Raw genomic sequence first — 13,666 nt, forward strand, 5'->3', positions numbered from 1 at the left:
CGGAGGAAGGGTTGGGCTGGGTGCTGGGAGATCTGAAAACCAGTCCCCAGGTGCCTGTGTTCCCAGAGGGACAGGCTATACTGGAAGTATTGGGTTGCTCCATGACTCATTGCAAGGCACCAAAGGGACAGTGAGTCTCTGGCAGGCAGGAAGTTTTCCCACAAAATCACTCATCAGGGGCCTGAGACAATGAACCTAAAGTCCCCAGCCCTTGCATCCCCTGACCCCTAGGGTGTAGAGAGGGGTCTTTCAGAGGAAGAAAGGTAATTTCTTAGAGACCTCCAGGCGCCTAGCCTATCCTCACTGGCGAGGGGACATTGCACCTGGTCTCGGGTCTCTAAAGTTGTTCTTGGGGACACCCGCAAGCTATCTGACCCTGGAGAACCTGGGGACCAACTGCACCCCAAGCGAGGCTGCTTTACCTCAGCCCTCTGGGCTCACATACTGCTCCAATCCCCACCCCACCCCCACGTCCCACAGGCTGCAGGGCCTGCATGTTGGGACATCTGTCATCTGATAAGTGTGCTTTAGGGGATCAAGTAGCTGGGACTGAGCACCCTTAGCAGGTGAGGCTTTAACCGGGCCAAAGGAGCAAAGGGTGACGGTGGAGCTGCGTTAGCATGTATTGCTGCAACAGCATACTCTTTCCCCAGGATCCAGTGTCCTGCCATTGTGGCTCTTGTGGTCACCCTCCTAGGAGCTGTCCTCAGCTTTACCTGTGTCCCTGTCACCACCAAGGAGGCCAGTGTCCAATCAGACCATCAGGGTAAGCCCCACCTGCCCACCGCTGGGTCAATGGGCACTACCTTGCCCCAGAAGCCAGCACCCTGGTCCCTCTACTGGAGATGAGGGAAAGACCAGCCAAGGGGTTCAGGGGACACAAAGAGGAGATGGGGTCTCCTCTCCACTTCTTGCTACTGATTCCTTGTGGGTTAAGCTGGGCACGATTATGGGAGTCAGGTAAGCCAAGTCACCGAGCAGGAAGGCCTTTTAAGGCAAGTCTAGAAAAGCCAAGGAACACACAGCGGACACAGGGATGTGGGCGTGGCTGCTAGTCTCTGGGGTGCTGAGTGTCCAGAGCCACATGAGTTACCGACTCAGTGGGTGATCCCACTGAGCCAGGCTGGCTCTCCAGATGGGTCAACTCTATGCTTTTGCCCAATGATTGACAAGGAGACTTCCCTCACGGACTCCTTGAGATAGGAGGCTATGAAACAAGAAGGAAAAACAGGGCCCCAGGGGACATCTATGCATAGCTGGGAGCTGGTGGCCAAGAGTGTCCTGGGTGTCCAGGCATGCCTCTGTGGCTGTCATTGCCTTCCACTTTGTCAAGAAGGTTGAAGATCTAAGAATGCTCCAGCAGAGCTGCCGGGTTCATCTTCTCCCTGCTCTGCCTGGGATGCAGGACTTCTGGGTTAGCCAACATGTGATGAGTGGCCCAATGCCCACCCCCAGAGGCTCTGGGAGGAGGCTGCCAAGAGAGTAGTCAGCCGCTGCTCACTTCGGCAGCACATATACTAAAATTGGAACGATACAGAGGAGATTAGCATGGCCTCCGTGCAGGGATGACGCACAAATTCATGAAGAGTAGTCAGCTCTAAGCCTGGGGGGGACAAGGTTGGCAGCAGAGCCCCACAACCAGTGTTCTGACTGATGTCCCCTGGTGGCCAGGTAGAACCAAGGCCAGCGTATTTGACCTGAAAGCTATCACCCGCCTGCTACTGCTGCCTAAAGTGCTGCCTGTATTCCTGGTCAAGGTCATCTCTGGCTTCCCTTCAGGTGAGTCTCACTGCCCCATCATCCCCACTTGTGTCCGGGGTCTGAGATGGCTGAGAACCCAAGCCCTGGGGACCCAGGTCTGTAGGTGATGCTTTGCTCTGCCTGTGAGTCCTTATTGTCCAGCTACACCTGTGGGGGCTTCCAGAACACACAGTGGGTGCAGATTGAGGTTGTGTGCTAACACAGAGGGAGGAGAAGGAGATCAGAGCCCTCCCCGCTGTGCCCTGGACCCTCTTGTGAATCATCACCATGGCCCACAGACCCCTGCTAACCTTAAGTCTCACCACCCAGGCCTGGCTTCCAGGGGTGCCACCTAGCTCTGAGAGGCAGCCAGACTTGGAGACTCTTGCTCTGACCATCTGGTGAAGGAACACAGAACCCCATACCTAGTCTGCTCAGCTTTGAGTATGCCAGAGTGACCCTATTTTTCAGGGATGGCCACACAGTCTGAAGGCTTTGTTTGTGGTACGGAGACTAGAACCCAAAGCCTCACAAAAGCCAGGCAGGGGTCCTACCACTGAGCTATTCTTGCTGCGGGTTAAGGGGTACTCTAACCCCAAAGGTTCTAGACCCCTGGCAGGAATAGAAGGGGCCACAAGAAAGTGCCCCACCTGCTGTCTGGGTCAGGGTCCAGCTATTGAGGCTGAATGTTTCAGCTACAGTGACCAGAACCGGAGAACACACAACCTATGTAGCAGGGGCCTCTGAGAGCTCCCGTTACTTCCTGGGTTCCCATCCTGGCACCTTGTGGCTTACAGGGACTCCTTAGCAGCAGCCCTTCAGGTCACCTTCTACAGAATCCCAGAGGGTGTTCCATGCCCTCCCTAGCCAAGCAAGTCCCCTCCCCAGGACACAGGGGAGAGGTGTGTGCTTCAGTGGGGCCTGGCAGCACAGCTGATCTGCTTCTCTATCCAGGACTCTTCATGGTGATGTTCTCCATCATCTCTATGGACTTCTTCCAGCTGGAGGTTGCACAGACTGGCTACCTCATGTCCTTCTTCGGGGTCCTCCAGATGGTGAGTAGGCACGAGCAGAGCACTGCCAGGCGGAGAGGACTCAGTTTCCCAGCATTAGTCTCTGGGAGACCTCCCTGGGTGGCCCTCCTGGCTCCCTCCTTTTCCACCTGGGAAGGTACTGTCTTCAGTGAGAGAGTGTCCATGGAGGCCCACACAGAGACACAGAGGATGGGGGGGGGGGTTTCTCAGCACTTGGCTTCCCATCCTACAAAATGGCAGAGAGCAGGGTCAACTCAGTACATGCCTCAGTGCTGGGCTGTAGACAGGTTTTGGAGGGACCGAAGACACCAGAAATAGGCACGTTGTGATGGGGGTCTGTCTGGAGCCAGTGTCTGCCCTCCCTAGCTGTGTAACAGCAAGTTTCTGGACTCCATCTCCTTTCTTCGTCAAGTGATGCTAAGTATGCTGCATGTTCCGTGAGGTAGCCAGGGATGCATGAAAGATTCTGGGCACTCGAGGAACATCTGATATGTGAAGAGCCATCTAATATGCTATCCTTATAGAAGCTAGGAGCTTCTGGCTGCTGGGAGTCTGGGGTGCCCTTGAGCCAGTTTGAAGCAGGGGATCACGTATTCTCTCAGCCAACCCTGCAGGGCCCCCTGGCTCCAAGGCCAAGGCCAGCATAGTCAAAGCCAGCTACCCCTTCTCTAGTTCCTACTGGCATTTGCCCAGACCCTGGGTGGCAGAGACAGGTGGTGATATGCCACCATGGCGCCGTGTGACTTGACTGTCAGTCCGCTGGTGCCCAGGAGTGGCTATTCTGAGACTTGCAGAAGAGGAGTCTAGATCACTCCGGAAGCTTGCTCACATTTCTGGCACCACTGGGCCATCTGTTCTCTGAGCTCCCAGGCCCAGAGCTGGCCTACTCCCTAACCATCCCCCCACGAAGGACAGTGAAAGCTTCTAATCTGCACCAGCAAGAAGGGACACACTGATGGGGATAAATAAAATAAAGAAAACCAACAATACTGACCAATGGCTGAGCGGAGCTTCGTCCTAAATGGACTGCGTGCTGAGAATGTAGCTCAGTTGATAGAATGCCTACCTAGCATGCACAAAGCCTGGGTTCCAGCAGCACATAACCAGACATGGTAGTTATAATCCCGACACTCAGGAGTCGGAGGTAGGAGGATCAGAAGCTCAAGATCATCCTTGACTACATAGTGAATTTTTTGGTCTAGACTGAGCTACATGATACCCTTCTCAAAAATTAGTGAATGAATGAATGAATGAATGAATGAATGAATGAATGAATGAATGAATGAATGAATTAGCCTTCCTTGCAGCCAGGCCCCACAAGCCTGTACTCAGTGTAAGTCCAGGCCCTTTTGAGACTCTTGGACACAGATACTTCTGTGGTCCATGGTTTTGGTGTGGTAACCTGGGATTGTTGCAGAGGTCTAGAAAGAGGAGTCCGGCTTGGGGACCTGGTGAAAGGGAGAATGGGAAGAGGAGGCAGAGGACAAGTGTGTCAGAGCTCTGGGCCCTAAAACCAACAAGGAGTGGGTAGACTTGTGCCCTTGAACAGAGGGTAAGGCTGAGAGCCAGGCATGTCCCAACCATATCAGGATGAGAGTGATCACCAAAAGTCCCCAAGAAGAACAAAATTCCCATTCAAGCCTTATCCTGCCTACGCCGTAAGCTCCTACAGGGGACTCGAGAGAGTGGCATGCAGGGAGTTCTAAGGTATGGGATTAGGATCACGGTTCCAGCAGGTGTACAGACCCTCTCCTCCCTCTCCCTCTGCCTCTTCCTCTCCCCCTCCCTCTTCCTCTCTCCCTTTCCCCCTCTACCCCTTTCCCCATCTCCCCTTCTTCTCTCTCTTTCTCTCTCTCTCTCTTTCTCACACACACGCACACATTGCTTGTTTGTTTGGGATTTTTTTTTGAGACAGAGTTAAAAAAAAAAAAAAAAAAAACCTGGCTGTCCTGGAACTCACTCTGTAGATCAGGCTGGCCTCAAATTCAGAGACCTGCCTGCCTCTGCCTCCTGAATGTGGGAATTAAAGGCATGCGCCACCACACCCAGCTAGTAGACCAGGTCTCTTGAGGACCCTTCAAGAGGTATTCCTATGGTAGCCCTGATACCTGACTGTCACCCAGAGCTTTTTCTAGGACACTCACCATGCAGAGGCCACTGAGGTGGGGACAGTACAGAGCTACTAGGGTACCAAATAAGATGCTGAGTAAGAAGAGAGACACTGGAAAAGAGGGAGGAGAATGCAGGCAGAAGGAAATAGCAAGGAGTGGAGGAGTGGATGTTGGGGTTAGGATCAGGGGTTGTAATCTCCATGGGAACAAAGACCCCGGTAGGACCAGATCAGGCAACATTTACAGGGGAGGGTGGCCTGCCGGTTTAATGGGAGTGGTAGAGGGTCTGAGGAAAGGAAGCCTTAGGCTTTAACTGCTAGGTAGAGGGGCAGCAGCAGGGACTGGCTTGGCTAGTTGGCTGACTGTGTGGGAAGGCAGAGGCTACAGCTGGGAAGACTGAGGGAAAGTGGCCTTCTTGGCTGCTTGACTAACCCCACTGTTTTGTCAGATAACGGCGAGGCCTTCACAGCGTCTAGAAGCTTATTTTCAATTTAATGGGGAAGTTGAGGCTGGGGTGGTTAATCAGGATGTAGGCCCAAGTGGCGGAGGCCAGGATTAAATGCTTCCATAAAACCAGTCTAGAGAGGATTTGTTTTTTTTAAGACATTGATGGTTCTGTAATAAGCAACCGGGTTTTGCCTGGCCTAAGTGGGGGTTGTGGCTGGACCGGTTTGGGCTCTATAGGCCTGAGTCCAACTCCCATGAACCCTGACAACCACTGGCCCCAGCAACCTGACAGCTTCTTGCTCGGACTCTATTTAATCCTGGCCTTTGGTCCCATCCACTTCCTTCCTGGTAGTGACGGGCACTTTCTATCTGAAAGAGGAGATAGGAAGCCTCACCCTGGGCTGCCTGGCCTGCTGAGTCATGTCTCTGGTGTCCCCCAGTGTCACTGGTAGGGATTCTCTTTCCTTTTTTGTGGAGAGGAATCACTGTCCTGTGACCTTGTGACTTTCTAGGATCCTCACGGTTCAAATGTTTCTTCTGGTGGCAGTCCCTGCTGGGAGAGGAGATCCTCTCAGGGATGTAGATGGTGACAGGCCCCCAGCCACCAGGACAGAGGTTTTCTTACTTTGAAGGTATCATCAGAATTATCAGGGTCAGAGCTTAGGTCGTGGTACCCTAACAACTTTGGCTCAGCTGCTCATTCTCAATATGTCAACCAAAGAGACAGGTAATGGTGAAAAGCAGAGAGAGGGGATTTGTTCAATGGGGCCACACTGAGAAGAGGAACAGGGAGGCTCAGTGACCCCCAAGTCCCTCTTTAGGGTATGGACATGAGGTTCAGGCTTAAGCAGAGGGCAGGAGGAGCGCATAACTAAGCAGTCCTGGTCAAGGGGTGGTCCTGTCTGTCACTCACCCATCACTGTCTCAGCAACAGTCTCTCTTGCAAGGTGGTCTGACAAGTTCTCAGAACTCTGGAAGGTCTCTGGAAGACAAGCTCCCTCTGGCTGATACCAGGTTTCAGCCTTTCCCTCCCCCAGCATGAGACTGCTGGGGCAATTCCAATCTCTTGGGATCCATTGTTTCAATAGTCTGATGGCTGAAGAGAGGCTCACGTGTCCCTTTAGAATAGCTTCTCTCCCGATAGAACTCTTTCAAAAGGCAGGCCATGGTCTAGAGCCGTGGTTCTCAGCCTTCCTAATGCTGTGACCCTTTAATACAGTCCCTCATGTTCTGGTGACCCCAACTATAAAATTATTTCTGTTGTTAGTTGGGCGGTAGTAACACACACCTTAAATCCTGTCACTCAGGAAGCAGAAGCAGGTGGATCACAGAGTTTGAGTCCAGCCTGGTGTACAGAGTGAGTTCCAGGACAGCCAAGGCTACCTGTCTCAACCTGTCTCAAAAAAACATAATAATGGTAATAATAATAATAATAATAATAATAATAATAATAATAATAATAATAAAATTTTCCTACTGTTATGAATCATAAAAGTAAATATCTGTGTTTTCCGATGGTCTTACACAACTCCTGTGAAAGGGTCATTTGACGCTCAAAGGGGTCACAACACACAGGTTGAGAACCTCTGGTTTAGGCTGTCTTCCTCTCCCCACTGTCACCCTTCCTAGGTGATCCAAGGCCTGTTCGTTGGGAGACTGAGCACCCATTTCCCAGAGGAAGCCCTGCTGCGATCCAGTGTGCTGGTCTTTGCTGTTGTGGGACTGGGCATGGTGAGAACACACACACACACACACACACACACACACACAATTTAATACAAAAATTATGGGGCTGGAGAGATGGCTCAGCCGTAAAGACCCCTTACTGCATGCACTTATGCATGAAGGCATGCATGAAAGCACACTCACACACACACATGAACATGTGCACACACATGCAAACGTGCACAAACACATACACACACATGCACAAACACATACATGCACACACACACACACAAACACATAGCTGCCCTGTTAAGCAGGTCTCAGCCATCCTCCACCCATGTCCTGTGTGTGCCCAACCCCCTGGCCTGCCTCAGGCCACATTGCACTATTCCTCCTCCCCAGCCCAGGCTTCTTCCACGGTGGAGCATTATGGGCGGGACCTCACGGTGGGTTGTCATATGGCTTTGTAACATCCCTGCTCAGCCTGGCTCTGCCCATTGCTCTGCCAGGTCCTGATGTCCAATATTCTCCACTTTTGCTTCCTGATACCTGGCCTGGTATTCAGTGTCTGTACCCTCAACGTGGTCACTGACAGCATGCTGACCAAGGCTGTGTCCTCTTCAGACACAGGTGAGCTTACTGGGGCCCCCACTTTCAGGATTTCTCCTGGTAGCCTGGGCCAGAGAAGGTGGGCTGACAAGAAAGAAGAGTCCAGGTAGAGATCCTGCCCCTTCCTTGTCCTGCTGATGAGTCCAGAGTCAGGCATGGAAACAGGTGGAGGGCTTCCTGGAAGAGGCATTTGGCTTGGCTCTGATCCATGCCAGAAGTTCACTAAAAAGAGGAAAGACCAGTCAGAGGTCAGATGAGCAAAGGACTGGACCTGAAAGACCTGCCAAGGCCACTTAGGAAGACAGCTGGTGGCTGAAGCAGTGAAGAAGCCAGAGAGGGCGAACAGCAAGGGACGCTTCCTAGTCCTGGACAACACAAGAGCTCAGCACTTCCTGACTAAAGGGTTTGAATCCACACAGCTAGGGGTATCTCCTAGCCTGGCCTCCAAGGATCTCTAGGAGGAGAAGGGGGTGTAAAGGCCAAGCAAGTGGAGGGCAGGGATGGCCAGGAGGAGCAGGACAAGCCACCAAGGCCACATCATACCTGCAACGCCATCTCTCAACACAGAAAGGGCAAGACCTGGTTTGCCTGGGAACAGGAGGTTCGGAGCGGGTGGTAACTGCCCTCTGTCAGTTAGTGTCTTCAGGCATGTAGGCAGTGAGAGAAGCTGCCCCTGAGTTTCCCCACAGCTGGCTCTGAGTGTGGAGAGGCCCTTGTCTTAGCTGAGTTTTAAAGCCTGGTCTCAGAAGTCCCTGGCCAATGAGCAGCAAAGCTCACTCACCTTCTGGAGCAGGGGGAGGCTGAGTATGACTCCCACCTGGGGATGGAAAGCTAGATGGGTGTGTCGGTGTGCCCGTGACTGCTGGCGTCCACTTGCAGTCACTCTAACAAGGTTCTGTGCAGGTATGTCCACACTAAGATAGCTGACCGAGAGGCATGGAGATGGGGGCTTACATGCTCAGGCAAGGACTCTGGTGCCCTGAGCTTGAGACTTAGATGTCCCCCTTTAGGCTCCCTGCAGCCCTGGCCCTGCCCTCGGAGATCTGTTGAATCCTTAGCAGGATGGTAGAGGGGCAAGAAAAGGAAGGGCTATAGGAGAGGTACCAGGGGCACCGTGCCCAATTAGAATGTCAGCCCAAGAGAACCCTACAGTGGCTCAGGGGACCCTCCATAGCCAAATCCATACTGGCCATCTCAGTCACCATTCGGAGAGAGTGTGAGAGCCAGCAGCCCAGATGTCCTAAGTGGAACCCAGCCTACGTATATCTGGTCTACACTGACAGGACTGGGAGGGTATGGTCTATTCCAGACCTTTGCCCTCTTTCCCAGACTCCTCCCTTGCCTGGAAAATATCTAGAGCAGGAGAGAGGCTCGGCTCCATCCCCACAGGGAAACTGACCCTGAGGGTGGAGGTTGCTGTGCCTAATTGGGGTTGGGGGAGGAGGAGGTGAGAGGCAGCTGTGAGGGAGATGGACAGGTGCTCTGAAAAGTGTCTCGAAGCATCTGCGAACGATGTGCAGGGCAGGTTGGGATGGGTAGAAGGCTGGGCTATGGCCAGAAGGTAGGTGGCCTGTCCAGAGACCTGCCCTGCCTCTGACAGCTATTCCCCCTTTCTCCCAGGGACCATGCTGGGCCTCTCTGCATCTGTGCATCCACTGACCCGCACACTAGGACCCACCCTGGGTGGCCTGCTGTACCGAAGCTATGGTGTCCCCGTCTTTGGTTACGTGCAGCTCATGGTGAACTTGCTTGTCCTATTGGTCCTCTGGAGGAAGCCATTGTCCCAGAAGGGAGACAGAGCCCGGTAACCACAGAGCCCAGGGACCTGGCCCAGTCTGTCAATAAACTGAACCTCCTCTTCTTAAGTTCTTGGGACTTTGCCTAGATCTGTGGGTAGAAAGCCTTGGGATCAAGGATGGAGCCAAGCCAGAGGGCTTTCTGAAAGAGCAACTACAGCTGGGCCCAAGGCTCTAAGGAGCACACATTTGCCCATCAGTTCAGGTCATTAATCTATCCCTTGAGTCCTCCAACACAGCCATTGAGGAATCCTCCAGAGAACCCAGACGGCTCTAGCATAGCCAAGAGACAAGGGTGTTCCTCTCCCCTGGCTCACACTGGGATCTGAAGTAGGTTGGTTTCAAGACAGGAGCCAGTTGTGATAGCGCATGCCTTTAATCCCAGAATTCAGGAGGCAGAGGCAGGCAAATCTCTGAGTTCAAGATCAGCCTGGTCAATATGCTAACTAGCAAGTTCCAGGACAGCTAGGGTTACACACATAGTGAGACCTCATCTTTAAAAGAAGAGGGAGAAAGAGGTCGTGGAAGGGGAGGAGGGGAACTAGGTCTTGGGGATGTGTGGGGGCTTCTGGGAACCAAGCACATAACCCCAGCCTTCCCAGCTTTAGACTACAGTGAGAACACTGGCCTAGCCCATCAAGCCTGGTCTACAGAGGGAGTTCCAGAACAGCCAGGGCTACACAGAAACCCTGCCTTGAAAACAAAACAAACAAACAAAAACTCCATACATGATTAATAAAATATAATTTAACAAAAACAAAAAACAAGCCAGGCACACACCTTTAATCCCAGCACTCCGAAGGCAGAGGTAGGCAGATGGATCTCTGAGTTTGAGGCCACCCTGGTTTACAGATTGAGTTCCAGGATGGCCAGAGCTACACGGGGAAATTCTGTCTCAGGGGTGGGGATAAAAACAACAACAAAAAAAAAACCAAAACAAAACAAACAAAAAAACAATCTTAGAATTCTCAAACCTCAGAATCCTGCAGTCCCCAAACTGTGTTATCCATCTGAAGTCCAGCTACAAGCTCAGGACCCAGTGTACACTTAAACCCCACCAGGAAAAGGGGCTCACCACCTGAGTGTGGTCATTTGACCATATGAGGAGCTGTGAGGGGGAAGGTCCTTAGAGGAATGGGATAGCAGGGTCCCGAGACCCCCCGCTGGTCACTTCTGCTCTTAGAAAAGCCCCTCCCCCGTTCGCTGTAAGAGAAACTTCCTTGTAAGAAAAAAACAACTCCAGCACCAAGCCTTTCTAAGGAGAAAGAGGTGCCCCTTCCAGTGCTGGCTTCTCAGGCCAAGCTGGGAGGCCTGTGGCACCCTCCATCATCATGGCATTTCCGTAGCCAGAGAGGCCCAGGAAAGACAGTGCCTGCTTGGGCAAGGACTCGTGTCTGTCATTAAGCCTTATGGGGCTCGTCCTCCAGTAAAACCTTGGGGGAAGGGCTATACCTCTGTAACAGGCCCTACCACCTGGCTGCCTGCCTACCTGACACAGACTTTGAGCCACTTAAGGAGAACACAGTCAGGTGAGCAGAGTTGACACCTAGCAGGTAACTTGAGAAGTGGGGTAGAAGTAGGACAGAGGGCTGGTGAGCTCTCAGGCTTCACACCAGTACCACAGGTCCGGGCCTCACCGCTCGGTCACTGGAGATAGCCAGGCCTGCCTCCCATTGGTGACAAAAGATGTACCCAGTGCGCTATCCCTGTTCCTAGACACTGGGCGGGAGGGCTGGTGGCTGGACTCTGGAGCCACTGGGGTCCAGTGATGGGGGGGGGGGGGGGGGGCAATGAGCAGTCAACGGTCCTTTGAATCAGCTGCCGGACAGACGGTATGTGGGTGGGAGGGAACAATGAGGGCGCCGAGTAGACAGAGCCACTGCTCAGGTGTCCAGGAGGCGTCTACTAGTGAGTGAACTCCTGAGCAAGCATGGCCACCAGCCACACCCAGGAGCAAAAGGTAGCCAAGCCACACCCAGAGTACTTCCTGACCTGGAGAGGCTGTGAACCCCACGGGAGGTGACAGTTCACGCAAAGGAAGTCTGAATGGCTCCTGGGATGTGGAGAGGGAATGATACTGGATGGGAGACCCTTCCACTCCCGCCCTTCCACTCCCGCCCTTCCACACACGCACACACCAGCAGGAACTACACGGACCGCGCAAGTTGTTAGAAAAATATGGCATTGTTTATTTGGAATGAAAACATGGTATAAAAATATTAAGACGGAATGGTGGGTTGGGAATAGTGACCATCGGTATAAAAACAGTCCAATAAGTTAGCGCGCCCGCACAGCAGGGCGAAGCTCAGCGAGCACGGGAATATCTTCAGTGAAGAGCGGCCGCGTCCTGGGCTCTCCTGTCTGACGCAGCCGCGTGGGCTGGTTCCCGGCTCAACAGGTCCCGTGCGTCTCTGTGGAGAGAGAACTGAGTCACGAGCTGTCGCGGTGCAGTGTCGTGACTCAAGTAGGGCGAGCGACTCCTGCCACGCGTCCCAAAGTGGTAGGATTCCCCACACTCTCCCCCTTGGCTTTTGGAATCGAAGTTTTCCCCCCTGGGCAGCACGAACCCTCATCCACACCCCACCCCACCCCCCGCCATGCCCCATACTCCGACGATGGCGGGTGATGGCGGTACTCACCACGGATCCCGGGTGTACTCATCACGGGGGTCCGGGTACGCGGCACACGCGGAGCGGTAAAAGCGGTGGCGGCGGACCTCTTCCAGAGCCCGACGGTTCTGGAAGTCGATCAGCGCCATGGTGATGGCGGCGTTCCAGCAGCTCTCGCTCGTGCATCGGAAGTCGATCTCCTTGTAGTGGTTGGTGACGATGGTGAAGTACACGTACTTGGAGGTGTGCTCCACGCAGTCCACCTTGAGGATGGAGTGGAAGTACAGCTCCTTGACGCGATCGCCGCTCCCGAAGAGGCGCAGGCGGTCGGCGGTGAGCACCGCGCGCTTCTTCTTCCAGACCTGGAAGAGGCTGTCGCTCCGCTTCTCCAGCTCGCCTTCGCGGATGATCTCGCCCTTGCTCTCCATGACGTTCGAGGCCATTTGGAAAAGCTGCACCAAAGGAAGCTCTCTGGCTCTGCTGCGGCGGGCCGCGGGCTCCGGCCTTTTAAGGACTCCGCCTCCAGGACTAGCCACGCCCCGTAGCCGGGCACTGTCCTGCCCAGGCAGGCTCCTGGAGCTGCCCCCACCAACCGCCCCGGGCTGCCCCTTACCCATTGCCTGGGGCTGCCGCTTATCGGAGGCCGAGGAGAGGAGGGGGGAGCTGCCCGGCGCCTCTCTGACGGGAGCCCCGAGCCTCCCCTCCAGCCCCAACGTCCCCTCCCATCCCGGGCTCCGGCTCCGCGTGCCGAGAAACGCACTGCAGCGACCCCGGCCCGCGGTGACTCACGGGGCCGGGAAGGCCCGGGAAAGCGCCCGGACCCCTAGACGGGACCACAGCGCTCAGAACCCCACTCTCAGGAGACCCAAGGCTCCTGAGCACGAGAGTTGTGGACCCAAGAGTTCTCTCCAAGCTCTGGCCGCCGCCACCTCCCACTTGGGGAGCATCCAAAGGCCACCCACTAGCCTTTCTTGGGAAACGGCTCTGCCACCCCTATTGCTCCCCGGAGTCGTGCCTCGAAGGAGTTCTCTGAGTTTCTTTTCCCTTCTGTAAAATGGGACGATGACCTTTATTAAGTTAGGCGGTGAGGAAGGGGAACGGCACCCCACAAGGCTCAGCCATGTTAGCCGAGAAGCCCCTCTCCTTCCGAGGGCCCTTGGGTGTTCCAATCTGGACGACGGACCCCTCGGGCTGCGACCCGACAATCCTGACTTGCAGAAAACTCAAAGGGCGCTAGCAAAGCTAGCCTGGGGAATGCCGGGACCCACCTAGGGGCCAGGAATGGCGGGGAAGGCTGACTCATCGCCTTTCGGTGCACGGTTTTATTTACCCTGTGCTTTTAAAGGTTTAATAGGGGCAGGAAGCTCCTCCACGGTTCCCAGGGACGGGAGAGGGACCCCTGTTGGGGTGGGATGGGGGGTTAGGAAACCCACCCCCCCCCCCCCCCCCCACCGCTGGAGAACCAGACACCCTGCTTCCAGGCGGGCTGGCTTCCAGGGAAAACGCAGGTCTCTCCATTTAAACAATTAAAATTTAAGACTGAAAGTTCAGTTCTGTGGCCTGGTGTGGTTCCGGGACGGGAATACCCTGCAATAAGGAGGCTGAGGCAGAAAATGACCACTCTAGGTCAGCCTGGGTGTTACAGTGAGTTC

The 13,666-nt window shown here is 54.3% G+C and overlaps 2 protein-coding genes and 1 non-coding gene across 4 annotated transcripts in view; 2 read left to right on the plus strand and 1 right to left on the minus strand.

Annotated features, from left to right (window-relative positions):
• Slc22a18 (solute carrier family 22 member 18) overlaps nucleotides 1–9,474 on the plus strand; it is a 24,789-nt gene extending 15,315 nt beyond the window's left edge. For both annotated transcript variants that reach the window (XM_055614644.1, XM_055614643.1), the window contains exons 6-11: nucleotides 654–766; nucleotides 1,672–1,779; nucleotides 2,695–2,795; nucleotides 6,962–7,063; nucleotides 7,510–7,630; nucleotides 9,230–9,474. In XM_055614644.1, coding sequence (XP_055470619.1) covers nucleotides 654–766; nucleotides 1,672–1,779; nucleotides 2,695–2,795; nucleotides 6,962–7,063; nucleotides 7,510–7,630; nucleotides 9,230–9,417 — 733 coding nt within the window. In that variant the 3' untranslated portion in view covers nucleotides 9,418–9,474. The remainder of the gene's footprint in view (nucleotides 1–653; nucleotides 767–1,671; nucleotides 1,780–2,694; nucleotides 2,796–6,961; nucleotides 7,064–7,509; nucleotides 7,631–9,229) is intronic.
• Nucleotides 1,494–1,600, plus strand: LOC129682409 (U6 spliceosomal RNA). Its single transcript, XR_008720973.1, has one exon. It is a non-coding gene; the product is annotated as a U6 spliceosomal RNA (small nuclear RNA).
• Nucleotides 9,475–11,570: 2,096 nt separating the features above from the next.
• On the minus strand, nucleotides 11,571–12,506 carry Phlda2 (pleckstrin homology like domain family A member 2). Its single transcript, XM_055614645.1, has 2 exons — nucleotides 12,045–12,506; nucleotides 11,571–11,816 (listed from the first exon to the last, which is right to left on the minus strand). Coding segments are annotated over exons 1-2 (414 nt in total). The 5' UTR covers nucleotides 12,458–12,506; the 3' UTR covers nucleotides 11,571–11,815.
• Nucleotides 12,507–13,666: the final 1,160 nt, after the last annotated feature.

The sequence above is a fragment of the Psammomys obesus genome, unplaced genomic scaffold (assembly GCF_907164565.1).
Source record: "Psammomys obesus unplaced genomic scaffold, mPsaObe1.curated_primary_1811, whole genome shotgun sequence".
NCBI classification, from domain to species: domain Eukaryota; kingdom Metazoa; phylum Chordata; class Mammalia; order Rodentia; family Muridae; genus Psammomys; species Psammomys obesus.

Coding starts and splice junctions, on each gene's coding strand:
- Phlda2 (XM_055614645.1), bottom strand. CDS start 12,457: ATGGCCTCGAACGTCATGGAGAGCAAGGGCGAGATCATCCGCGAAGGC.